This window comes from Arabidopsis lyrata (genome assembly GCF_000004255.2).
Source record: "Arabidopsis lyrata subsp. lyrata unplaced genomic scaffold ARALYscaffold_8, whole genome shotgun sequence".
Lineage (NCBI taxonomy): Eukaryota > Viridiplantae > Streptophyta > Magnoliopsida > Brassicales > Brassicaceae > Arabidopsis > Arabidopsis lyrata.
Window position 1 is genome coordinate 2474015 of NW_003302548.1, and position 24724 is coordinate 2498738.

General features: G+C 33.3%; 3 protein-coding genes and 1 pseudogene across 6 annotated transcripts; 2 read left to right on the forward strand and 2 right to left on the reverse strand.

Annotated features, from left to right (window-relative positions):
• Nucleotides 1-469: 469 nt before the first annotated feature.
• On the forward strand, nt 470-11624 carry LOC9301352 (DNA-directed RNA polymerase III subunit 2). Of its 3 annotated transcripts, none has more exons than XM_002863476.2 (39): nt 472-607; nt 899-956; nt 1047-1143; nt 1307-1428; nt 1639-1731; nt 1929-2001; nt 2081-2171; nt 2247-2299; nt 2599-2663; nt 2845-2950; nt 3031-3141; nt 3803-3862; nt 4274-4309; nt 4452-4502; nt 4576-4674; nt 4996-5055; nt 5157-5249; nt 5556-5669; nt 5756-5866; nt 5971-6087; nt 6273-6389; nt 6469-6549; nt 6942-7046; nt 7139-7219; nt 7314-7484; nt 7571-7615; nt 7838-7915; nt 7983-8122; nt 8222-8312; nt 8812-8933; nt 9021-9156; nt 9256-9386; nt 9805-9930; nt 10020-10075; nt 10314-10384; nt 10474-10558; nt 10649-10752; nt 10929-11057; nt 11299-11624. In XM_002863476.2, exons 2-39 carry the CDS (start codon nt 931-933, stop codon nt 11347-11349), a joined length of 3498 nt encoding a protein of 1165 aa, XP_002863522.1. In that variant the 5' UTR covers nt 472-607; nt 899-930; the 3' UTR covers nt 11350-11624. The 3 variants fall into 3 exon arrangements, with proteins under 3 accessions (XP_020882646.1, XP_002863522.1, XP_020882644.1); XM_021026985.1 differs by having other exon boundaries at nt 478-582; XM_021026987.1 differs by lacking the exons at nt 10020-10075; nt 10314-10384; nt 10474-10558; ... (1 more) ...; nt 10929-11057; nt 11299-11624 and having other exon boundaries at nt 470-607; nt 8843-8933; nt 9805-9822.
• A 170-nt stretch (nt 11625-11794) lies between these two features.
• On the reverse strand, nt 11795-13908 carry LOC9299599 (ras-related protein RABF2a). 2 transcript variants are annotated; one of them, XM_021026988.1, is made up of 7 exons: nt 13646-13908; nt 13085-13162; nt 12832-12999; nt 12669-12717; nt 12494-12567; nt 12249-12342; nt 11795-12147 (listed from the first exon to the last, which is right to left on the reverse strand). In XM_021026988.1, the coding sequence occupies exons 1-7, from the start codon at nt 13682-13684 to the stop codon at nt 12047-12049; spliced, it is 603 nt and encodes a 200-aa protein (XP_020882647.1). In that variant the 5' UTR covers nt 13685-13908; the 3' UTR covers nt 11795-12046. The 2 variants fall into 2 exon arrangements, with proteins under 2 accessions (XP_020882647.1, XP_020882648.1); XM_021026989.1 differs by lacking the exon at nt 13085-13162 and having other exon boundaries at nt 13646-13887.
• Nucleotides 13909-14106: 198 nt separating this feature from the next.
• LOC9301353 lies at nt 14107-14816 on the forward strand (annotated as a pseudogene).
• A 6847-nt stretch (nt 14817-21663) lies between these two features.
• LOC9299600 (probable aspartyl protease At4g16563) lies at nt 21664-23347 on the reverse strand. Its single transcript, XM_002865233.2, has one exon. The coding sequence runs from the start codon at nt 23224-23226 to the stop codon at nt 21751-21753; it is 1476 nt and encodes a 491-aa protein (XP_002865279.2). The 5' UTR covers nt 23227-23347; the 3' UTR covers nt 21664-21750.
• Between the last annotated feature and the right edge of the window lie 1377 nt (nt 23348-24724).

Consider the following 24724-nt stretch of genomic DNA (forward strand, 5'->3'; position numbering starts at 1 on the left):
TTTTGGGTCGGATGCGTTAAACCGATCAGGTTCATTTTTTTCTAATTAAACAAAAAAAAATATTATTGGCAAAAGAAAAACAAAAAAATATACTGAATTTTATTTTACAAACTGAAATTCTGAATTAACGTAATCAACTTATATGTATTGAATTAACCAAATTTTACGAAAAAATTGAAAACCAGACAGATGGTTTAATTCAAACCGACAAGATTGGTTCACTTCGACAGAGATAATAATCTCATGGAACCAATTACATATTACCTTATCAGATCCAAAATGTTTTTTTTTTGTCAAGCGAACCAAATTTATTCATCAGATTTTTTTTTTATCAAATCAGAAAACCCAACAAACCGAACCGACTTGATGTCCAGGCCTAGAAATTAGAAGCGAATCGAGGTTACAAAAATATTAGGGAAAGTGGATATATATCGAACGCAAACGTAACCGCAAACGCAAAACTATTTAAAACCCTATAATTCGATTTCTTTCGCCGTTTCTTTCGCCGTCTCTAAAACCTCTTCCCTAAACCGTCGCCGACTGTTAAATCTTCAGCCAGCGAAGCGACAGCATCGAGCCCAGGTTTCAATCTCCTTCGAATCTCAAGGTTTTTTCTTCGAATTTCATCTTCAATCTCCTTTTCGAATCACACAAAAATCCTCGCACAAATTTCCGGTGTTCGTAGAGTCGTTAGGTTCACTTATATTACTGTTTCTTCTCTGTAAATCACAATGCTTCGTCTTCAATTCTCAAAACGATATGTTTCTGGGAAATTCTGTGTTTTAATTGAATTTGATGAAATTTTGGAAAATAATTAGTAGGAATTTAGGTTTTCGTGGTTTAGTAATCTTGTGATTACGCAGTGTTAATGTTAATTATATTTCTCCATGGATTTCAGATAACTGACAGCTGATTTGCAAGTCAAGAGCGATGGGACCCGATCAAGAAGATCTAGAGTATGTTTCTTTTGTTAATTCTTCATTGATTTTGGATTTTAATCGAACTATTTAGATGTTTGTCTAATTTTACTCTTTCTATGGAAACAGCTTGACCAATGATGATAATTTCATCGACAAGGAAAAGCTTTCAGCTCCTATCAAGTCTACTGCAGATAAATTCCAGCTCGTTCCCGAGTTCTTGAAGGTACTACACAGAACACAAAAGTCTTTATTTTTGCTTTATACGAGTAGCTGAAACTATGCGATTGGGTTTGTTTACTTTCAAAGTCTTTGATGTTTGGAATGTATGTAATCTTGGTTGCAAAGGTAATTTATACTTCGATTGTGTAATTGTCTTGTTTTTGTAGGTGAGAGGACTTGTGAAGCAACACCTGGATTCGTTCAATTACTTTATCAATGTCGGGATAAAAAAGATTGTCCATGCAAATTGTCGTATTGCATCCGTAACAGACCCATCAATCTACCTAAGGTTAAACTTTCTTTTATCATCTTTTAATCTTGATTTCTTCATGTATGGATATTGATATTTTATTTCATAATAAGTAAGTAGAACCGTTGGTGTTTTTGCAGTCTTTTTTTTTAATCACCGTACAACATTTATATATACATTGAGATTGTTCTATTTATTGGATTTCTGCTGTTTCCTAAACTAACCTTTCGTAGCCAAGTTTTAATGCAGGTTTAAGAACGTCAGAGTTGGTGAACCGTCAATTATGAACATCAATATATCAGAAGAAATTAATCCGCACATGTGCCGATTAGCAGACATGACGTAAAGAGTTCTTTTTATTTACATTCATCATGTGTTTATAGTTCGATATTTGACCATATGTTGCACAGTTGGAATTTGGTGAAATCTTTTGCATTTTCCACCTGTTTCTGTTGTTCCGCATTCTTCTACATCATCAATAACTTTCTTTTTCTCTTGGCTTTGTTAAATGCATTATCACTTCTTGTTGTAATTATCAGATATGCTGCTCCAATATATGTCAATATAGAATATGTTCACGGCAGTCATGGAAAGAAAGCAACAAGTGTAAAGGTAAATGAAAATTTTAATGTATTATACATACTGCTGGTTATTGGAAATTCAGGCTGAATATGATGTTTCTTTATTTCAGAATGATTTTATTATCGGAAGGATGCCTATCATGTTGCGGAGTTGTCGCTGTGTATTACATGGAAAAGATGAAGAGGAACTTGCAAGATTGGGTTTGTATTGTTCCTTTATTTCAAGCATTACATCTTCTTGTTCATCATATTTATTGTATTTCATTTGGATTCTAGGTGAGTGCCCTCTTGATCCTGGAGGATACTTCGTCATCAAAGGAACTGAGAAGGTGATACTTCATACTTCATATATACAATCTACTTGCAGCTATCTTATGGAGTCTATAGATTGCCTAGTAGTCCGCACTTTGACTTTGTGGTTATATGTTGTGTGTTGTTGCATCTCTTTAGTTCAGACTTGATTGTGTGTTTATTTAACTGTTCAACACCGTTCTCGTTCTAATTGGCGTATTTCGGTTTTTAGTTTTTTTCTGTCAACACAGTTATCCGATTTGTCATTGAATCCTTTCCTTTTTACGTGACCTGAAGCCATGCCATTGCGCGTGTTGGTGTTTGATGTTCATTTCAGGTGTTGTTGATACAAGAACAACTTTCGAAGAACAGAATTATTATTGATTCTGATAAAAAAGGGAAGTAAGTGATCTCTTACAGTATTTTGGTCCCTGTGGTATTGATGGCTAGCATCCCCATATACATTAATTGTCAAGCAAAATCATTGTGTCATTCTTCAGCAGTATTCTTTCATTATTTACCCACCCGCAATCCAATTATCAATTTTACTATTTACTCTCTTTCTTTTACTACTTATTTTCAGCATAAATGCATCTGTCACAAGCAGCACTGAAATGACGAAAAGCAAAACAGTTATTCAGATGGAAAAGGAGAAGATATATTTATTTCTTCATCAATTTGTAAAAAAGGTGTAGATACATTATCTCCGCTTTAATTGTAGATCTTTCGGTGTTGGATTCCATTGGCTGAGCATGTTATTTTGTCATAGATTCCAATTGTAATTGTCCTAAAAGCTATGGGAATGGAGAGCGACCAAGAGATTGTACAAATGGTTGGAAGGGATCCCCGTTTTAGCGCATCACTCTTACCTTCTATTGAGGCAAGTATTATAGCCCCCTGCTTTTGATCTTGTGTCTAATTTATGGTCTTTTCGTAATGATACTGGTGTTTGAGTGAACCTTTCAATTTATAATAACTCTAGATCTAGAAGCAGCTGTAGTATATGGATGTAAATGTTCGTCATATGAATTTTTGAATCTCTTTCATTTGCGAAAGTAAACTACGAAGCAGCGATCCTTGTGGTTGATTGTTTTGTTCTCCAAATTTTAGTTAGGAAGTTGAATGTCTGATTTTTAAACTCAACTCCCAATACTAACGTGTTGCCAATAAAAATTTCATAATACATAAATAATGATATTTAAATCTGATACCATGCATATTGATCACGTCTGATGCACTTATGAGTCGGTTGGTGATGCATAAAGTTATCAAAGCCACTGCTATGGCTCTTAGAATGGAAGGTTTTGCTTTGACATTCGGAAAATAAATGGTTCTCTCTCTTGCTCTAGCTATTGAAAGTTATAGGTGATGTGTGAGTATCATTTACCCATGGCTCACAAAAGAACTTGCTATACGAAACCAATTTCTTAGCTAGTCCTTTTTCTTATTCTTCCGTGCCATTTTGTTCATCCTTTGGGTTCTGACGAGCCTTGATCTCTGAAGCATCATATTTATCTCTCAAAATGCTTATTTAATTTCAGGAGTGTGTTAGTGAAGGTGTGAATACACAAAAACAAGCACTGGACTATCTTGAGGCAAAGGTGCAGTGTTTAGTTATCTTACAGAGTCATTTAATAGTTTTTCTGTTCAATGGTTGTAGTGAACACATATCGTCTACTTCAAAAATTATCTAAAACCCAGAAAAGATTTTACTTCCCTGTTGAAAAAGAGCTCTTTCTATTGTTAAAAAGACCATAGCTCATATCTCACTCTACTGAAAGAAATCTGTCATACACTTTCTGGTGTATAATTAGTTCCTTCCACCTCATTCTGTGATGTATTGAGAGTAAGTCTGCAATTTATTTCCGTGTTGTTGTCTTCCATTGAGTAATAAACACACTGAACAGAAAAGTAGACTATCAGGTTATGTTGAGATTAACAATAGATTTTGACTTTTGTCAGTTTGCAGCAAGAAATTTGTGACATATTCTTTTATCTGTTTATTACTGTAGGTGAAAAAAACATCATACGGACCTCCACCTGAAAAGGTATTCATTCTTTATTCCACTTTTACACTCTCTTGTTCAACTTTATAAAGATGGATAATATGTTTTTGGCACTGCAAATTTGGATGTGAAAGTTTTCTTGCTAAGTGAAAACTCAGCATTGTATATTTAAATGATTTACTAGGATGGAAGAGCTCTATACATCCTCAGAGATTTATTCCTTGCGCATGTACCTGTAAGTATCTTAATTTCTTTTGGTTTTAAAATTTGTTAACCTTTGCTCTTACTGCTATGTTCTTCTCCTTAAGGTGCGTGACAACAATTTTCGTCAAAAATGTTTCTATGTTGGCGTGATGTTGAGACGAATGATTGAAGCAATGTTAAACAAAGATTCGATGGATGACAAGGTAATATGATGACCTTCTATCTGGAATATTTTTTTTTTTTGTACTTGAAAATATATTTGAAGTCTGGTTATTTTCTGTTAGGATTATTTCTGTATGACATGATAGATACTTAGATTAGCCAATTGAAAAAAGGGAGGGATATGCTGAAATGGCTTACAAAATGTCTTGGCCGTCTCTTAGAGGAGCCAATAATATCTAAGACTTCAACTCATTATGATGGCTAACTTGTTAGTCAATGAACTAAGGATAGACAAGTCTTACTGTAACTCGAAAGTTCATATTGCTGGCAACGTATGTTCTCAAGTGTGCGTCTTCTTGTAGGATTATGTTGGTAACAAGCGGTTGGAGTTATCTGGACAACTAATGTCTCTTCTCTTTGAGGTGTCGCTGAAACATATCACCAAGCACAGTACTTTCTCTTCCTTTTTTTGTAAGATTTTTTCTAGTCCTTACCTATTATTTCCCTCCCTCTCCTGCTACAGGATTTGTTCAAAACGATGCTCAGTGAGGCCATTAAAAAAGTAGATGCTATTCTTTCAAAACCAAGCCGGGCTAGCCGATTTGATTTTTCTCAGGTAAGTGTAGAAATACATTTCCCTGCTGGTTCAGATTTTATTTTGTGTTCCCAAGTAATCTAAAAAATATTTCTGTTTGCAATGAGCTCATTATTAACTAGGTGTTATTATGCCGTTTACCACTTGCTTTATTAACTTATATTTCCCTTGGATATTCCATTGCAACTTGAATTGCAACAATTTTTTTTATTGCTTCTGTAGCTTTTCCCTTAGAATAACATTTCCCTTAGTAGATTTTCAGAAATAGTTACTGTAGTCAAATATCTGATAGTAAAACTTCAATTTTCTCTTGTGGTGTGCTCATAGTATCTTACTACTGGAGACAGTCAAAACACTATTTCTGTAGGACTAGAAAGAACCCTTTCAACGGGAAACTTCGATATTAAAAGGTTCAGAATGCATAGAAAAGGCATGACACAGGTCAGTCTCACTCTCTATATACATGTGTGTGTATGTCTTTAGCCTCCTTCACGCTACATCACTCTCAAAGAAATTTTTTCATATAGGTCTTAACAAGGTTATCTTTTATCGGGAGCTTGGGGTTTATCACGAAAATTTCACCACAATTTGAAAAGTCAAGAAAAGTAAGTGGGCCTAGATCATTGCAACCCAGCCAGGTAATGATACTTTCTTTATCAGCCTGCTGAAATTTGTAAAGAAAACTACTGCTTTCATTTGAAGTATCATTTAATCTGATTTTTGGTATTGTGACTTGAGCAAGTGGGGCATGCTCTGCCCATGTGATACCCCAGAAGGCGAATCTTGTGGGCTTGTCAAGAACTTGGCTTTAATGACTCATGTCACAACGGATGAAGAGGAAGGCCCATTGGTTGCTATGGTATGGTTTGCTATTTTTTTTTTTGCTCATGTAGTACATTTATTAGCATTAATCGCCTTTCCTATGGATTTGAGAAGGATACCGCCGGAACCACACTACACTTTCTCATTATCTTCTGCTAGTCATAGATGGATTTTTGTCAATTTAGTACTGAATCTGTGTTTGAATTAATTTTCTGGAAACAGTGCTACAAATTGGGTGTTACAGATCTGGAAGTATTATCAGCAGAGGAGCTGCATACTCCGGACTCATTTTTGGTCATATTGAATGGGCTAATACTTGGCAAACATAGAAGGCCACAGGTACTATATATAAAGGCACGGTTTTACAACAAGCACAATACACATATTTACACCTCTTCACGAGTTTCTTTTGTTTCAGTACTTCGCCAATTCACTTAGAAGGCTGCGTAGAGCTGGAAAAATTGGCGAGTTTGTCAGTGTGTTCACAAACGAAAAGCAGGTATTTCACCGATTAGTTTTTTGGGTATCTAAGTTTTGCATTGTGCACCTTATAGCTTATGTTCATTCGTCCATCAAGCAAAACCCAAATTATCTATTCGGTTATGTTTTTGTGCATAACTATTTAAGCTTTGTATTTGTTTATAAGGATTGGTATAGCTAGAAATAAAGATTAAGATTTCTGAATTGAGAATAGACCGTGGAAGCTACATTAATTAATTTGTAGAGTCTTCAGTAGCCCCCTTTTGGTGATTTTGGAGTAGAAATACAGCTAAGGATGTCAATTATAAAAGCTACAACTTTGTAGATGGTTGCTGAAATTCCTGCCAATTTTTTTTTTATGAATTCACAAATGTTAACTGACACTGACTCTGAAGAGAAAATGTTTATCAGCATTGTGTTTACGTTGCATCTGATGGTGGGCGGGTTTGTCGTCCACTTGTTATAGCCGATAAAGGAATATCAAGAGTTAAACAACACCACATGAAGGAATTACAGGTACATGTGTTATATTTTCCCAGATTCATGCATACTTGGTCTTAGTGGTATGAGTTAAATACATTGGCTGACTGATATGTATTTTCTTGAAGGATGGGGTTCGCACTTTTGATGACTTTATTCGTGACGGTTTGATCGAGTATCTTGATGTCAATGAGGAAAACAATGCATTGGTTCGTCTCAGTCTCCATATTTTCTAGATGTGTTATATTATATTGCACCCTAGGCAGCCTAAAATGATAAACTGCTCTTTTTCCTTGTCTTAAGATCGCTTTATATGAAAGTGAAGCCACTACGGAACTGGATGAAGGAGCAGAAGCTGCTAAGATAAAGGCAGACACAACCCACATTGAGATTGAACCTTTCACCATCTTAGGTGTTGTTGCTGGTCTTATTCCTTACCCTCACCATAATCAGTCACCTAGAAATACGTATCAGGTTTGTGTTTCTAGACAATCTGACATAAGCAGCTCCAATTTCTGTTGGTTTGCATTTCGTTCTTAGTCCTGTTACATTTTGTGCAGTGTGCTATGGGGAAACAAGCTATGGGAAATATTGCTTACAACCAGGCAAGCCCATTTATGCCTTTCATATCATTTACATTGAGGCAAATCGTATTGCTTTCCAGTTTTGGTGTGATTAGATAAATTGTTGCCTATTATGCTATCTCAGGTCTTGCTTTGGTTATGTGAAGTCTAAATACTTTAACACCTGTATCATCTTGCATTGTGTTTCAGTATATCTTGCTATCTCTCGGACACTGAGTTTGCTTTTATAATCTTTATATTTAGTTAAACCGGATGGACACATTGCTTTACCTATTAGTGTATCCTCAGCGACCCCTGTTGACAACAAGGACAATTGAATTGGTAAGTTACTTTACTCTAATAGGAATGTGTTAATAATATGGAACTAATAAATTATGCTTGTTAACAGGTTGGATACGATAAACTTGGAGCAGGTCAAAATGCAACAGTTGCTGTTATGAGTAATTCTGGATATGACATAGAGGATGCAATAGTGATGAACAAATCTTCCTTGGATCGTGGTTTTGGCCGCTGCATTGTTATGAAAAAGTGTGTAATGGATTTCTATTTGAGGCACAGTCGTTTGCTTTGAAAGATCGTCTATTACATTAATTATTGCTTCTCGTGTTGTGTTGTTTTGTGAAACAGAATTGTTGCTACATGCCAGAAGTATGAAAACGGTACAGTAGACAGAATACTCATGCCACAAAGAACAGGCCCAGATGCAGAAAAGATGCAGGTAGTACATTTTGAATGCATATGCCCCTATCGTAAGACTTGTGCAAGTCAATTTTCTTTTTAAATGGCATCTTTGAGAATTAGCGTTGTTGCAAATGCAAATTCCTTCCGGATTTTTAGATGATGTGGAAACAGCCCTAGGTAATCCATTGAGCACAAAATACATTTTCAGACTGCACCATCAGAGGGAGCAAGCACAATATGGTTGTTGCTTATTTGAAATAGTTACTGTTTTTTCTCAAAATAGACGCTCCATTAACAAAAATATGACTGCCTAGAAATTATGACAGAACTGGCATAAACCCTCCTCTTCTGAATCTGAAGATGAGAAAATTCTTAATTCTGCTTATCCAAATGACTAGTGAGAGTGTCTGAACATGGGCATTTTCCTTCTCTTTGTTCTTTTTGGTGGTTTATTTTTTTATTTATTTGACTGTGGCCTTTCCCTCTGCTAATACATGTTGAATACTTTTTCATGTTAATTATTTTTTCCTTTCAAGATACTGGATGATGATGGAATTGCTTCTCCAGGGGAAATTATCAGACCGAATGATGTTTATATATATAAACAAATCCCTGTGTGCACAACAAGAGATAAGATTACATCCCCGCTATCTGATAGGTATCCAATAAACTTTTCAAAGTATATGATCATAATTGTTTCTTAAAACTGTAATCACAGATGAACAATTCGTTGTGTAATTTTCAGTCAATACCGTCCGGCCAGAGAGTTTTTTAAAGGTCCTGAAGGGGAGACGCAAGTGGTCGATAGAGTTGCTCTCTGTTCTGATAAGAGTGGCAGTTTATGCATCAAATATATCATACGACATACTCGTCGACCAGAGGTGAGAATTTTTGTCTTTAATACTGTTATGTATCTAGCCCTAGGCCTTAGGCCTCATGTTCTGCAGTGTTACTCATGTCTTGTTCTGGCTTTTTTATAGCTTGGCGACAAATTCAGCAGTAGGCATGGGCAGAAAGGTGTATGTGGTACAATTATTCAGCAAGAAGATTTTCCATTTTCTGAGCTTGGAATTTGCCCTGATTTGATCATGAATCCTCATGGGTTTCCAAGGTCAGAAAATATACCTTTTAAGATTTGTCTCTATTTATCTGTGCATGTAGATACCCTTTTATAACGTGGAGCCAAAAAAAAAAAAAAACATCCTTCATTTGTGTACGATTGTGTGGGTGTGTATTTGGGGCCTTTTTTGTGGAGGTAGGTGTATTTGGGGTCTTTTGTGTGGAGGTTTTGCTTCATTTGTTATTGTCAGGGTGCCTTAACTATAAGAATCTTTTCGATGTAACAAACAAGGAACAATGGATTTCCAGTTAGCACAAAATCTTAGAATCTGTTTTGGTACCCAACTTGAAGCAACAGTTATATGTTCTCATCCCTTTGGTCCAAAATTTTCAAGTTTCATCTGAAGTTCTTGATTACTTGAGATTTTGTATTAAAACTGACGAATGTATTAACATATTTCTTGTCACAGTCGTATGACAGTTGGTAAGATGATTGAACTCCTTGGAAGCAAGGCTGGCGTTTCGTGTGGTAGATTTCATTATGGTAGTGCTTTTGGAGAAAGAAGTGGTCATGCTGACAAGGTTGAGACTATAAGGTACTCTTTTCTCTCTTAAGTATGAAGTTTCTTCTTCCATAAATAAACTCTTCTTTTTGGCATTTAATGTCTGTCTATTATCATTTCAGTAAGACCCTTGTGGATAAAGGGTTTTCATACAGTGGGAAGGACTTGTTATACTCAGGTACTTCATTGTGAATTTGTACACATTTCAAAATGTGCAATCATCATATGTTAAATTTCATTTTAGTATGTGTTGTTAAATTCTTCAAATACTAAGTCGTTTAGGATTTACTCAAATGAACCAAGGCATTATCATTTTGACATTTTTAACACTCGGACATATTCATTCTTATTCCAAAGCTATATAGCTCATGATTCTTTCTTTGTACATCAACCTGTCGATCTTGAGCGTCTTGCAGGTCTCAGTGGCGAGCCATTGGAAGCATACATCTTTATGGGGCCGATATATTACCAGAAATTGAAACACATGGTGAGGTTCCTCTTATCTATTTGGACCATTTTATTCTGTTTTTCGGACAAGTAAACAGAAATTCTCGTTTCTGTACTTTTGCTAAATAGGTTTTGGACAAGATGCATGCGCGAGGGAGTGGACCACGTGTCATGATGACAAGACAGCCTACTGAAGGGAAATCTAAGAATGGAGGTATGTGCCTCTTGCTTCTCTTTGCAATCGTATCTTTAACAGAATTTATCTGTTGTTCTCTTCTCAATTGTATCTCTAATACTGTTCCAGGTTTAAGAGTGGGAGAAATGGAACGAGATTGTCTTATTGCTTATGGGGCCAGCATGTTGATCTACGAGCGGCTCATGATTTCTAGTGATCCTTTTGAAGTTCAGGTAATGAGATCATAATGTACTGTTTTGATAAGTGTCAAATTCTGCGAAATCATTGCAACTTCTGTCTCGCTGACATTGTATCAAAGATATCAACATCGAACGGGGTAATCTTTTATATCTTGGAAACGGGTAGAACGCCAACTATTTTTGATACACTATTTCACGTTTAAATGCAGGTTTGCAGAGCTTGTGGTTTGTTGGGATATTACAATTACAAGCTTAAAAAAGCAGTTTGTTCAACATGTAAAAATGGCGATAACATTGCTACTATGAAACTCCCATATGCATGCAAGCTACTATTCCAGGTAAAACCATTGATCCACTGCTCAAATTGAAACTCTCTTCTTAGTCCCATTTGGAAATGATAAAATAATTTGATCTTTGGATACAAATTTCTTCCTAAATAAGTAAGAATCACTTGATGTTTTCGGTTTTACTGGTTTGTGATAGGTCTAATGACACACTTAAAAAAATTATATTCTTATATTTTTCTTCTGGCTTGTTTTTGTTGTTTCTTAACTCGTTCTGTGCATTACGTGGTAACAGGAACTCCAGTCCATGAATGTTGTTCCGCGTCTGAAACTTGTAGAGGCTTGATCTCAGGGAAACGTTATCAAACTGTTTTCAACTTGAATGATAATATTTGAACAACTTCGATTGCTTTTGGTTTGATATTTTGCTGTCAAAGTCCTCAGGTTTGATCATATTTGTTTTGGAAAAAATTGGATAATGAGAAAAAAAAAAGAAAAAAAAACACCTTTGGTTAGCAAGAATATCAGCTGGCTTGTTACCATCTCTCTTTACCCAAATTGAATTGTATCTCCTCGAATTTGTTCTTCCAAATTCTGACATCACGTATTCAGTTACATGAACCATAGTCTTGTACCATTAAATAGAGCATCCAAATGTCTATTATCTCCAAGTAGGCAAAACAGACCTTTTTCTACTAAATTATTGGTCAAAAATGTTTTTTAAAAACAAAATCTTAGTAATTGATACAATCTATTAACTCTGAGCATTCACTTAAAACATAAACGAAAGATGGAAGCACATTTTTCTTTTTTGATAAAGTGCACACACTAAGTTATGATATCTAATTACAAAAGAGATCCAAATAAATCTCTCCAAATACAAATATCTTCATATTCCACAAAGGCAGAAGTATCATCATGATATACACTGTTGTTGTTGTCAATGCAAGAAAAGTAAAGTAACAAAGACGAAGCAAACACATAAAGTCTCGATGTTCTCTACTATGCGACTAACCAAAAGAGATCTCTCTTAAGGTACGAAACTAAGCACAACACGATGAACTCACTGCTGTAGCCCCTGGTCCATTTGGGAGAACCATTCCTGTCGGGTTTTCAGCTGGCTGTACACGCGGTAGCCTTTTCGCTGTAGCGGTTTGAATAAAAGAAAAAAAAAAAAAGTGGAAAGGGGATTTAGTGGAAAATTAAATTGTTGGAAATGCCTTTCTTGATGGAAGAATGACTCACCGATTTCGTAGAATATGTCTTTGACATTTGTTGCGGTCTTCGCTGAGGTTTCCATGAAGAAAAGGCTGTTCTCTTGAGCATATATCTCTGCCTCCTGCAAAGGACAATATCGAGAACTACTTAACAACACAACTCGCAGGGACTGTAATAGAAGATTTTACGGGCACCAGTCAAATTTAATCTCAAAGATTTTTGGCATTAGCAAAGCAAAATCAGACAGAACAGGAAGGGAAGATTTGGTTTACCTCTGCAGACACCTTCCTTGCATCTAATAAATCAGCTTTGTTTCCAGCAAGAGCCATGACCATATTAGGGTTACCTATTCACATGAAAACAAAATCCACATTAACATATAATGATACAAAATAAACCACACCAACTATCAGAAAGTAGGAATCATAAAAGTCAGCTATTCCATACCTTGTGCCTGCAGTTCTTGAACCCATTTCTTCGCCCTCTCAAATGACGCCTGTGGCGATAGAAAAACAAAAGTTAAGAATACCTAAAAACTACCACTAAAGTCCACAGGTGATCAGTAAGTTAGTGCATTCTTGACCAAAGCACAAGGATTGTGAGTTCCTACTTGATTTGTAATGTCAAAGACAATAATAGCAGCAGCTGCACCCCTGTAGTACATTGGAGCCAAGCTATGGTACCGTTCCTGACCAGCTGTATCCCATATCTCAAACTTCACAGTCGCGTCATTCACAGCCAATGTTTGAGAGAAAAAAGCTGCACCTATGGTTGATTCCTACAACACAACGAATATCATTATGGTTGTAGGAATGAGAACAAAATCTCTAACAAGATCACAGGAGAAAAATGCCACCACCAACCTGGAATTCAACAAACTGATCTTTAACAAAACGCAGCACAAGACTTGATTTTCCAGCTCCAACGTCTCCTAGTAACACCTGAAGAACTTAACCACCAATACAAAATAAAGAAACAAAACGGATTTTTCTTCTGCTACTTAAAGATGAGCTTAGATTCTAAATATGTCCACAAGCATCAATCCACAAGAAAGTCTTAATATCCAGTGCTCCATAGTGCATCAAATAAGTAAAACATTATAAACTAAATGATGTAAAGATGCAACAAAAGAAGCTAAAGACAGTGTTACATAACACAAAATTGATTTCAGGATAAACCATTAATTCATACTAATTAGCTGACTCCTTAGAACCCTAAACCAGATCGGATAATCCAAGAAATCTACAATTTTTACTCCAAACCCTAGTTTTAAAACATGCGATTTCTGAAACGATTAGATTTCGGATCAGAAAATTCGGTTCAAAATTCCCCCAAATTGGAAACAGAAACCATCTTATCATAATTCTCTTAAATTCACGATCATCATTCGAAGGATAAACAAAACCCAGAATGCTAAAACTGACCAATTTGGCGTTGATGTTCTTGTTTCCAGAGCTAGCCATGATGATTGATTGATCGGATGATACAGTATTTGAAGCTGGAGAATGTTCTGCTAAAATAGAAAGAAAATTGAAGATGAAAGCCGCGTTGACAATCGAAAGACGGAGAAGAGAGACCGAAGAAGCTTCGTCAACAAACAACCAAATTTCTCTCTCTCTCTCTCTCTCTCCCGAAGACGAAAGCAAAAAAAAAAAAAGCAGAGAAGAAAAATCAAAGAAACAATTTTTATACGGCTCGTGAATATGACACGAGGCTTATATAAGTAAAAACCCCACCAAAATATCGATATTACGATAAATCCCTATATTTATCTAAACTACTAAAGTAGCCCCAAAAATAAAAATATGTTCACGGGGAACCCCATTACCGTAGATGATTGATTGTGTTATAGTTTACATATAGATTTTCTGCATATTTTGCTCCAATGCTCCTTTGTGGCATTGCTCACTCCTCTCTTTACCATTGGATCTTATGGTTTCTCTGGAAGTCACGCAATCTATTGATCTTTGAAAACCGTATTATTACAGAAGAGTAGACAATTACAAAGGCCATTGTAGCAGCCAAGGAATGGCAAGCAGCACAACTAATCTTGAAGACTCCACAACGTTGCAGAACCACAAATGTACCTCCTACTGAGGCTAGTTTGATCCCCGTACCTCTTATTGAGGATGCTACTCTCGCTCTACCTCGTATTGAGGATTCTTCACAAGCATTACCTCCTGGTGAGGTCCTGCTCTGTTTTACAGACACGGCCTGGAATGCGTCCTCTGGCTCATGTGGTATGGGATGGATTTTCAAAAATCAAGTTCATAGAGTTATCCATCGGGGTCGGCTTTCCGCCGCTATACACCCTCAGCTCTTGCAGCTGAAGCTCTAGCAATGGAGTATGCGCTGACCGCAGCGTCTAGAATGGAAGTCACCTCCATCAATGTTTTTTCTGACTCTCAAGTCCTCATATCTCTGCTCAATACAGAGACCTCTACGAATGAGCTACAAGGAATTCTCCATGATATTGCCTTGCTTTGTCATTCTTTTGTTTCCTGTACTTTCTCTTTTATTCCCCGTGAAGCTAATGTATTAGCTGATGTTTTGGCTAAGGCAGCTCTTGCCTCCTTGAATAGCCCTTCTCTGTAACAAACTCTGTTAGTTTTCTATAAAATCTGTTTGATCAGAAAAGAAAAAAAAAAGATTCTTTGTAAAATCTAATTGTTAGGTCTCCCTTCTTTGAGCAAATCCAAAAAAATTTCATGTTCATTTCATAGTTAGCAACAACAACTAATAATAGCAATTACAGAAAACCATAACAATTAAATGAACCGGTAAAAAAAAGGAAAAATGCTATTATTTACATCTGAAAGATTTGAACTCAAAACCTTTCTATCAAAAAATTATTTTGAATTTGCCCCTAGATTAAGAAAACATATTGAATATTGAAGGCTGATATATATATAAACTAGATATGGACCCGTGCGTTGCACGGGTTACCAGTCGAAATTGTCATTTTTAATTTTTATTTTTGTAAGTTAACTAAAATTATATTAAAATATGTTTTGATTTTAGAAAATATAGTATTTTAATTATTTTTGAAATATAGATTAATTATGCATAATGTGCAATATAAAATACTATTTGTAGTTTTGTTTATTGTATGTTACAATATGATATTTAACAAATGTTCATATAAATTATAATAAGTTATCTACATCCATCGGAAGAGTGTATAACACTTTCTAATTTCAATGTGGGCAAGATGAAAATAAAATTGTGACAATATGAGACAGTCTATATCCACATCATGTAACTTTACTTGATAAAATGAGAAATCCTCAAAACAAAAGACAAATTTATAAGGAATTAGGGAATATGCACTAAATAACCTAAAACTAAAAAAGAATTAAAAAAATAATATTAACTAAACAATGTCCATTTGCTATATGGTTTTTGTCAATTTTTGTCCCACATTACTCATGAGTTCTTCGTTGTCTCTTTTTTCTCTCAAATCTCTCTTTTTCTCTCATTGGATTTTTCTTTTTTTTGCTTGATCTATTCTTTCTTTATCTTTCTCTCCCTCTCGTTGGATTTCTTCACCACTATATTTTTTTCTTTTTCCATATCACTATTTCTCTCATTCGTCGGACATCACCACCGAGTCTCACTACTCTGACCCACCAGGCCACCACCACAACTGAATCTCAGAACTATCACAATCATCATCACCATCAATACTAAATCTCGCTAATTCCGACCCACCACCTTCATCAATATTTACCGCCACCACCACCAAACTTGAACAACCGTCATCAACACCAACACCACTGTTACCGCATCTTCCTTTTTTTCCCCAACTGCTCTTATTTCTCCACCTTCTTTATCTTCTCCGACATCGGGTCGAACTTTTTCGACAACAACTCTATTTTATGTCCATCGCTGTTCATATTTCTTAGTTTCCCTCAATTACCATATATTCTTAATTTGTCTATCTATCTATTTGTTTATATATAGAGGTGAGTATTTAGAATCTTTTTTTTTTCGAGGATTAATAATTGATTATAAAATTTCTTAAATTATCAATTGTATAATATCATAAATCTTTTTTAATTTTATGGAAAAAGTAATTTTTTCTTTTAGAATTATTAGCTTTAAATTAGAATTAGTAAACAATTTTTTAATTTCTATTTTTTTTTATAAGATACGTATAGTTTCCTTATAATTATCTTCTTTAATTTTTAAAAATTGTTTTATAAGATATATATGTATAGTTGCCTTATAATTTTTTTTCTTAAATTTCTATTTTTATTTCATAAGATACATCTAGTTTCCTTATATTTATCTTCTTTAGATTTTAAAATTTTTTTATATAAGATATATACGTATAATTTTCTTATAATTTTTTTTTAAACAAATATTTTTTTGGTTTTACACGTTGATAAATTTGACATGTGCGTATAGTTTCCTTATATTTTTTTCTAAATAAATAAAAGAAAATTTTTGTTTAACATGTGTCAAAATCTGAAATCGATAAATTTGACACGTGACACGATCTTATGAGTTATTAACTTTGAAAACCATACTTTATATAATAAGATAAGGACCAAAAGTTGTTGCTTCTCCAGCTATTAATTTTGTAGTCGTTGGTTCAAAAAATATAACGTTTTAAATTTTGGATTAGTAGTTAGTTATTGATATTTCTCTTTATTAATAACAAATAACAACTATGATTAACACAAGTTTTGTCAATACAAATATATCATTGTGGCAAGTGAGTGTTTAGCAAAATCCTCAATAGTAGATTGTTGTCTCACGCGTCAAAACTGGGCGTGTGATTTAATTTTGTCGGTCATGAAGTCATATTGGACGGTTTAAGACGAGACTATTTACATGTTTTGGTACCTAATTAGAAGATATGACTAGGCCTGAGCAAAAAACCCAGACCCGATACCCAAACCGATACCTGGACCAAAAAAATCGGGTTGGGGCGGGTTAGGGTATTAGAAAATTACCTCATTGGGTAGAGTATTGGATTACCCGTGGGTATCGTGTCGGGTCGGGGATTATCCGTTACCCATTTAGGGTACCCACAAACCCGAAAAAATACACATGTTTATATATGTATATAGATAATTAGATATATAGTCTTATATAGTTATATACTTATATGTATGTCCTACGTTTTAGGTTTTGTGACTTTTGACATTTGAGTTTATATATGTATATAGATAATTAGATATATATATGCAATACACATATGTTTATATATGTATATAGATAATTAGAATCTATTCTTAACACTTAAGAGTGAAATAGTCATTTTTGTTATTTTGGATTGGATTTAGTATTTAAATGTCATGTTTGATGTTCTATTCTCTTTATTTGATCATTTGAGTATGTAAAGTGATTTTAAACTTCGGGTATTACCCAAACCGACCCGAACCCGACAATACCCGAACCGGACCGGAACCGAAACCATAGAAATACCCGAATGGACCATAAATTCATTACCCATTCAACCCGAACCCGAACGGGTTTTACCCGAATCCGAACGGGTTACCCATATGCCCAGGCCTAGATATGACGAATCAAACTTCTTTGTAGTCAAAAAAAAAAAACTTTCTTTGTACATTACACAAATGCACGTTTTTCAATATGGGGTGTGCGCGTTCATTAGTGGACCAATTATTTATAGAGTAATTACACTATATACCCTAAGACTGAGAAGTATTTAAGTCAAAGGAGAAGTAGCAAATCTGTAAATAAATGATCATTTGAAAACATGGCAAAAAGACTAACATACCTCTAAAATCAAACACTTCATTATTTCTTCCTTCCTTCTTCTTTTCTCTTTCCTTTTATTATTTATTTTTTTCTTTTTCTTTTTTTTTTTACTTTATGAAAACCCCAAACAAATGATTCTTCTTAATTGTGAAACTGATTGCATCTAAAATTATGATATTTTGAATTCATTAAACTCGTCGCATTTTTCTGATTAAAATGTACTCCATAAACCTTAAAAAAAATTCGGTATAGAGACGTCGTATGTTTGGGTGTCGTTCGTTATTATTGAGCTTCTGTTAGAGATTATTTGAGACACCGTCAACCGACGACGCTAAGAACAAATCTAGTGATGGTTAAGCATCTTTGTCTCTCAATTCATTTATCGTCATAGTCTCACCTATGTCATCGCCAATATAATTTCTATCCCGTTCACTATCACCACTTTCTCTTCAACCGCAATATATTCTTCATTCACATCACCATCACCTCCTCCGCCACTAACATACAATTCAACACAACCACTACAATGTTAAATTTACTTCACTCACCTATCACAACCACTACAATGTTCTATAGTGATATATCATATGTAAACAATATTAATATAATATTATGATGTATTGATATATATCCACGTATCTAATAAAAAAACAAGATATCATGACATTTAATTATGTAGTAGAATATATTATGGATGAAATCATTTAATAAGTGGTGGCCTACTGTAAGTTCCATGCCGCATATATCTTCTACAGAAAATTTCCGCTTTTAATTTGAGGGGCAATTTCGTCCGAATTTTACCAAACCAAAGTTTTCTCTCTCTTGTTTTGCAAAGAAAAAAACTTGTGTATGCCACACCTAATTATTTCTCAAATAATTAGCATGCAGCTAATTGACTCTTACTAGATTTACTCGCCCGCGCGTTGCGCGGGATATCAAAATTTAAACTGACCACAATACAAAATATTAAAAATAATCACAATCATTTGAATTTCAAAACTATATATATATATATATATATATATATATATTTACAAAAGAATATAAAACATAGAAATTATCAAAAATATTTGGTATGTACCACGTAATAACAAAAGTAATATAATATGAATCGGTTTCGGTAGCCATCCATAAACTTTTGTCAAAAAGAGAGTTTATTCTATAAACAGATCTTGTAAGTATATCTATCTCGAGGTTTTGATCTAATCTTACCCCATACTAAAAGTAAATTTGCTGAGTTTGAACATCAATTTATGAAAATGTATAAACGTAATATTCATGCCGCTTCAATAGGTTTGGAGAGCACAATTTACCTACTGAAGCAAGACAATCATGCATTAAGGAAAGTTTTGACCAAATCTCATTTTTTTTAAAAAAAATAAGTTTTGACCAAATCATGAATGTCTTTATCTTATCTTATCTATCCTACAACGCTTTATACATGGCTCAACGGTTTAACCCAATGTTGAATATGATAGTTTGGTTTACTAAATTAAACTATCCGATAGTGCATACATATATCCGATGAATTTATTTTAGCCATATGCATACATATATCTGATGCTTCAAGCATTAGTCAATTTCTCTTCAAACATTTGTTCACTTTCATTTTTTCGTCATCTTCTATGATGCACTTATTCGCCTCCTAACATCTACTTTTCTTTTATCTTCTATGCTCACTTACAAATAATAATAAAACTTTTCATTCTTAACTCAAAACTATTTTTTTTTTATTTTCATCTTCTTAGCCTATTTTCTCTTATTAATTATATGATTTTCATGCTTGAGCGTATTATATAGTTTTACGGAAGATATATATTTATGAAAATTGTCTCAACACTTATTTATATATTACCTATATTTAAATATTTTCCCCTTTTTTATTTAGAAAGAAAACAATATTATAGATATATTTGTATTTTTTTTAATTGTATTATTAAGATACAATCAATCTTTCTATTTTTTCGTCAATGTGAATTTATACTTTTACTTTCTTGAAATATAATTTCCAATTATAAAAATGCATTACTTCTTATATCTTAAAAAATTATACAATCATAAATTTACTATAACATTTAACCATTTATTTTTTAATCTACAACAATAATATTATTTTAAATAGATTTCTTCCATTTCACTACCATCTCTTTAAGTTAATGTTTTCTGGAACTATGAATATCTTCTTATTATTAAAAAAAAATCTCTTATAGCTTTCTATTTTAATTCAATTCTTTTGTTCATCCTAAATTATATTTGAAGTTTCCTTATTATTCTTAAAAGTGATATGTTTTAAAAGTTCGTTTATTTTTTTATTTTTAATAAGTTATTATTTTTTTGTAATTGTATAATATATTTCATTAAGAATCCTTTTGCCCTTCTTAAAAAATGGTATTTCTATGAAATTTTAATTATTATTTTTTATTTCTTAATTATATATTTAGGGATTATGTTCATTTTAAGTTATATATTAGCAAAAATTTAATTTTAAGTGTTTTATATATATGTTTCACTTGTGTTATCATTATTCAAGTAACCTTTATTTAAAATTGTGCATTAATTAAAGATTACTTCTTAGATAATTAGATGTAATTAACTATAAAATTAAATATTTTGAAACAACTATTGGTGGGATCCATCATATTAATTTGGTGATGATGTGGACACTCTAAAAGGAGAGAAAACTCTCTCATTATATATATAGATTTATAGTTGAAGACAAGAAATTAATTTTTAACTTGTTTGTTTTGAAGAAATTAATTGGATGACAAAACATTATGGATGTTTAGAATAACGACTTATAACTAACTTGAAACATTATTGCTCAGTACCATTTCTGAATGATAGGCTGATAGCTATAAGATGTTAGTAAAAGAAACTTATATATAACTTATAAATAGTGGAATGACGGAATAACTGAATAATTATTTGTGGAATGAACTGAACTAGAGAAAGATTAAACGATGAAAATATAGTTTTAGTAGATTAATCATGTTTTGTTTTGTTTTTTTTTAGTTGTATTTTGACATGCTAGTAGTATACAATAGAATTATTTTTCTAAAACGTGAAAACAAAAAAAAATTAATAAATATTTTGAATAGTAAAAAATAGCAAAATCACGTTTCAAACTTGAAAACGTAAATAAGCGATATACCATTCATTTTTATAGTGAATAAATTTATGCCATTCATTCTTTGCTGAGGGATTTTTTTTATTATTATGTTTTTCCTTTTTTAGTGGAATGTTCATTCTATTACATTTAACATAAATGGTAAACTTTTGGCAAGATATTACAAATGTTTCATCCAACCTTATTCTATCCATCTAGGCTCTAACTACGTACACATCTATTTTCACTCCTAAAGAACATCCAAACGTTACTCATTAGTTTAAAACTTTAAATAATGTTTGGCATAATATATATTGTGTGTGTGTGTACACATATGCATGCTTAGCTTTGTGATGTATAAACAAATAAATTTTAACAGATCATGTTGTTTTGTCCTTTTTCACATCTCAAAGTCTAATACACCTCGTATTCCATGACGATATGTTCCTAAGTTCCATCTTCCAACTCATTCTCTATATATAGTAAAGTCTCCAGCTCAAGAATAATCATTAATCCAAAAGAAGAAAATTAATTATAAAATCAAAAACATTACTTAATCAAAAGAAAACTTCCACCAAATACAAAGTGTCGTCGAAACAGTTTAAACAATAACAACAACAACAACAACAACAACAACAAAAAAAGATGAAGCCAAAACAACTCATAAGATTGAAGACTTTTTTATTTTTTTTATGAGCCTTGGTTGAGTCCATGTGAAGCAGCTTCTAAGACACAATCCATAGCTTGAAACCCTATTCTCTCTTTCTCCAAATCATACACAACTTTCACATTTTGTTGCTGAAAGCTCCCAAAAACTCCTGCAGGTCCGTAATTTCCATCTTCCATGTTCTGAAACAACAAGCATTGCACCACAGAACCATCGCTAGGGGCGCTCATTGCATAAAATGAGTTACCTTGCGGGAGAAGTAAGGTTGCATTGTTCAAGAAATTGAATGTAATTGAAGGAAAGACCATCATTACATCATTTTCTAGGCTAGTGAGATTGTTGTTAGGACATGGGACCTTGTAGCAGAGATCAAATCCTGTTCTTGATTCAGTTTCCGTGGCTCTCGGGTATGTGATGGTTGATTGGAGAATTGTGAGGAGTTGTGAGTAGAAAGGATTTGGTAAATGTGTGTAAGTCGTACCTGAATCAACCAACATTCCTCCGTTTCCTTGTGAATCAAATTGTCTTAAGGTTAAAGGAACTTGTGTAGGAGTGATATTTGTGCCTATTGTAATTGATTCTAAACCGATATAGTAGCTGTTGGGGTACACTGGAGTATTCAACATGGGAGTAAACTGCAGAGAGTCCGTGAGATTTATTGATAAAGCGGAGGCTCCTAGGATCAAAGGGCTTGAGATGTTAGGGTTGTTGACAAACTTGAAAGGCAAGAAACAGTGAGAAAATCCCTTTTCAAGAAAGCCTAACTGTGAAGGGAGAGAGAGTAAACCTCTTCCAAATCCGGCAATGCCAATAGGTTCGTGGTAAGTGGACGTTACACAACCAAAAGAGAACCTTGGGACATCCCTGGTTCGAGCCTTTAGTATATCTCTGGTTAGTATTCCAGAGACAAGACCACCTTCACCATAAGTATAAGCAAAGGAAGGACAAGGCCTTATGCAAGTGGACTTGAGAAGCATACTCACAGAGCAGCCAGCGATTGCACAAGGGTCAAAAGGATTGTCTGAGCTATGGATCTCGGCGCAAAAGGAACTAGCGCAAGAGGCTCTAAAAGATGAAGATGAGTGAAGAGGGGAGAAGATTGATGATGATTTTAGATTGTTGCTCTTGAGATCATTACAGTCTATGCAATCAAAACTTAGATTCCCACATGGGACCCAAGTGAGATCACTACCAGTGTCCATGTACACTTGGACTGCTTGTGGAGGTGTTCCAATGTTTAAGGTTATCAAATAACCATCTCTCACTTCTCTCAAGGGCTCCATTACAACATCTACTGATGATAATGGCTTCTTGATCCTTTCTTGGGCTTGAGACTTTGGTGTGGGAAGAGAAACACTTGATTTGGTCAAGGTAAGAACAAGAAAGGAAGATGAGGAGGAACTAGGGTTTTTATGTAGTCTTGCTTGGGTTTTGTTGATGGTGTTTAACAATATAGTGATGAGTAGGAAGAGAAACAAAACATATGTTTTGGTTTCCATCACTTAGCTTACAAGATGATGAAAATAAAAAGAAATGTAAAATGAAAGGTTTGATTTTGTATATGTTTAGTGTGAAGTTAGTTTCGGTATTTATAGAGACGAATTAGGGCTTTAAAACTCTTATTCAAATATATTTCTTGTACTTTAGGAAAAGTTAGTATTTAAATAATCTTGATAAACTAATTAAGCTTTATATGTACTCTTCCATGTGATATTTTAGATTAAGTCATTTAAAATTAGATACCATAAAATGGACCGCACTTCGTCACACGTGGAATAAAGTTAAAGTTTTGAGAACCTACATGGAAACTAAGACGTGTATTACCAACAAACGAAATTAACACAGAAACTTACTATTATGCTAGTTTGAATTTGGATGATAACGCAATGACATAACTGATACAAACTAATAAGTTATATGTTGTAGTGTAAAAGAGAAATATTTTGGAAATAAATATTATAAATTATACATTAATGTTAAAATACTAGATATTATATAAGTGCGTTTATGTAATTATGTGTAATTGTGTATAATGCGGAAATAGATCCAGAAATTAAGGAAGAGACGAAAATGAGGACAAGGTGATGCAGCTAGCTACTGAGGTGTGCATGACTCATCCACTTAACTGTCTAACCGTTAATTAGTCTCCCGCTAACTTTGTTTTTATTTTAATTTAATTTAAAGAAAATTATATAGATAATATTGTTTCTCTTTATGACGTACCAATGAGTGCACCATAAATATTGTACTTAGTTTTATATTGGAAAAATCATTTCCAGCTACACGAATTATACGCCAACACATCACCACACATGCAGACTATTTTAATGTCTCGCTAACTACACGAACTATTGGTATTACATACAGACATCCCCGAACTATCATCGGTTATGTGTGCAACACCATAACCATCATTTTCAGATAATATAAATGTCTTGTTAACTACACGAAGTATTTTTCTTTTTGTCAACTACACGAAGTATTTTCCATCAAATTTTTTTTTATTTATAAAAAGTAATTAAAAAATAAAAAATAACTAAAAAGTAAATATTACACTATTATAAATTATATATATATATATATATATATATATATTATAACTTTTAATGCATTATACTTTTAAGTTAAATTAATTTAACTAATTTAATATTTATTATATTAAATTGTTAAAAATTTAAAATAGTCACTTAGTTAAATTATACATCACTATAAGTTAAATAAAACTATATAATATATCAATGTAAATTATATATACCATAACCATCATTTCCAGATAATATAAATGTATTGTTAACTACACGAAATATTTCCATCATTTTTTAAAAACTAAATTACAAAATGAAAAAATAACTAAAAGTAAATAATACACTATTGTTAATTATATATATGCATTATAACTTTTAAAGTTTAAATTCTATATGCAGTATCCCTTATAATTTTAAGTTAAATTAATTAACTAATTTTTAATGCACACATATGTTTTATATGAAATTAATT

Excerpts from the sequence above, each read along its gene's own strand:
- LOC9301352 (XM_002863476.2), top strand. The coding sequence starts at position 931 with ATGGGACCCGATCAAGAAGATCTAGA. Across the intron at positions 2,664-2,844 it reads GATTCTGATAAAAAAGGGAA|CATAAATGCATCTGTCACAA; the intron begins GTAAGTGATCTC and ends ACTTATTTTCAG. Across the intron at positions 5,250-5,555 it reads GCCGATTTGATTTTTCTCAG|TATCTTACTACTGGAGACAG; the intron begins GTAAGTGTAGAA and ends GTGTGCTCATAG.
- LOC9299599 (XM_021026988.1), bottom strand. The coding sequence starts at position 13,684 with ATGGCTAGCTCTGGAAACAAGAACATCAACGCCAAATTG. Across the intron at positions 12,568-12,668 it reads TCAAGAACTGCAGGCACAAG|GTAACCCTAATATGGTCATG; the intron begins GTATGGAATAGC and ends TCATGTGAATAG. Across the intron at positions 12,148-12,248 it reads AGACATATTCTACGAAATCG|CGAAAAGGCTACCGCGTGTA; the intron begins GTGAGTCATTCT and ends AAACCGCTACAG.
- LOC9299600 (XM_002865233.2), bottom strand. The coding sequence starts at position 23,226 with ATGGAAACCAAAACATATGTTTTGTTTCTCTTCCTACTCATCACTATA.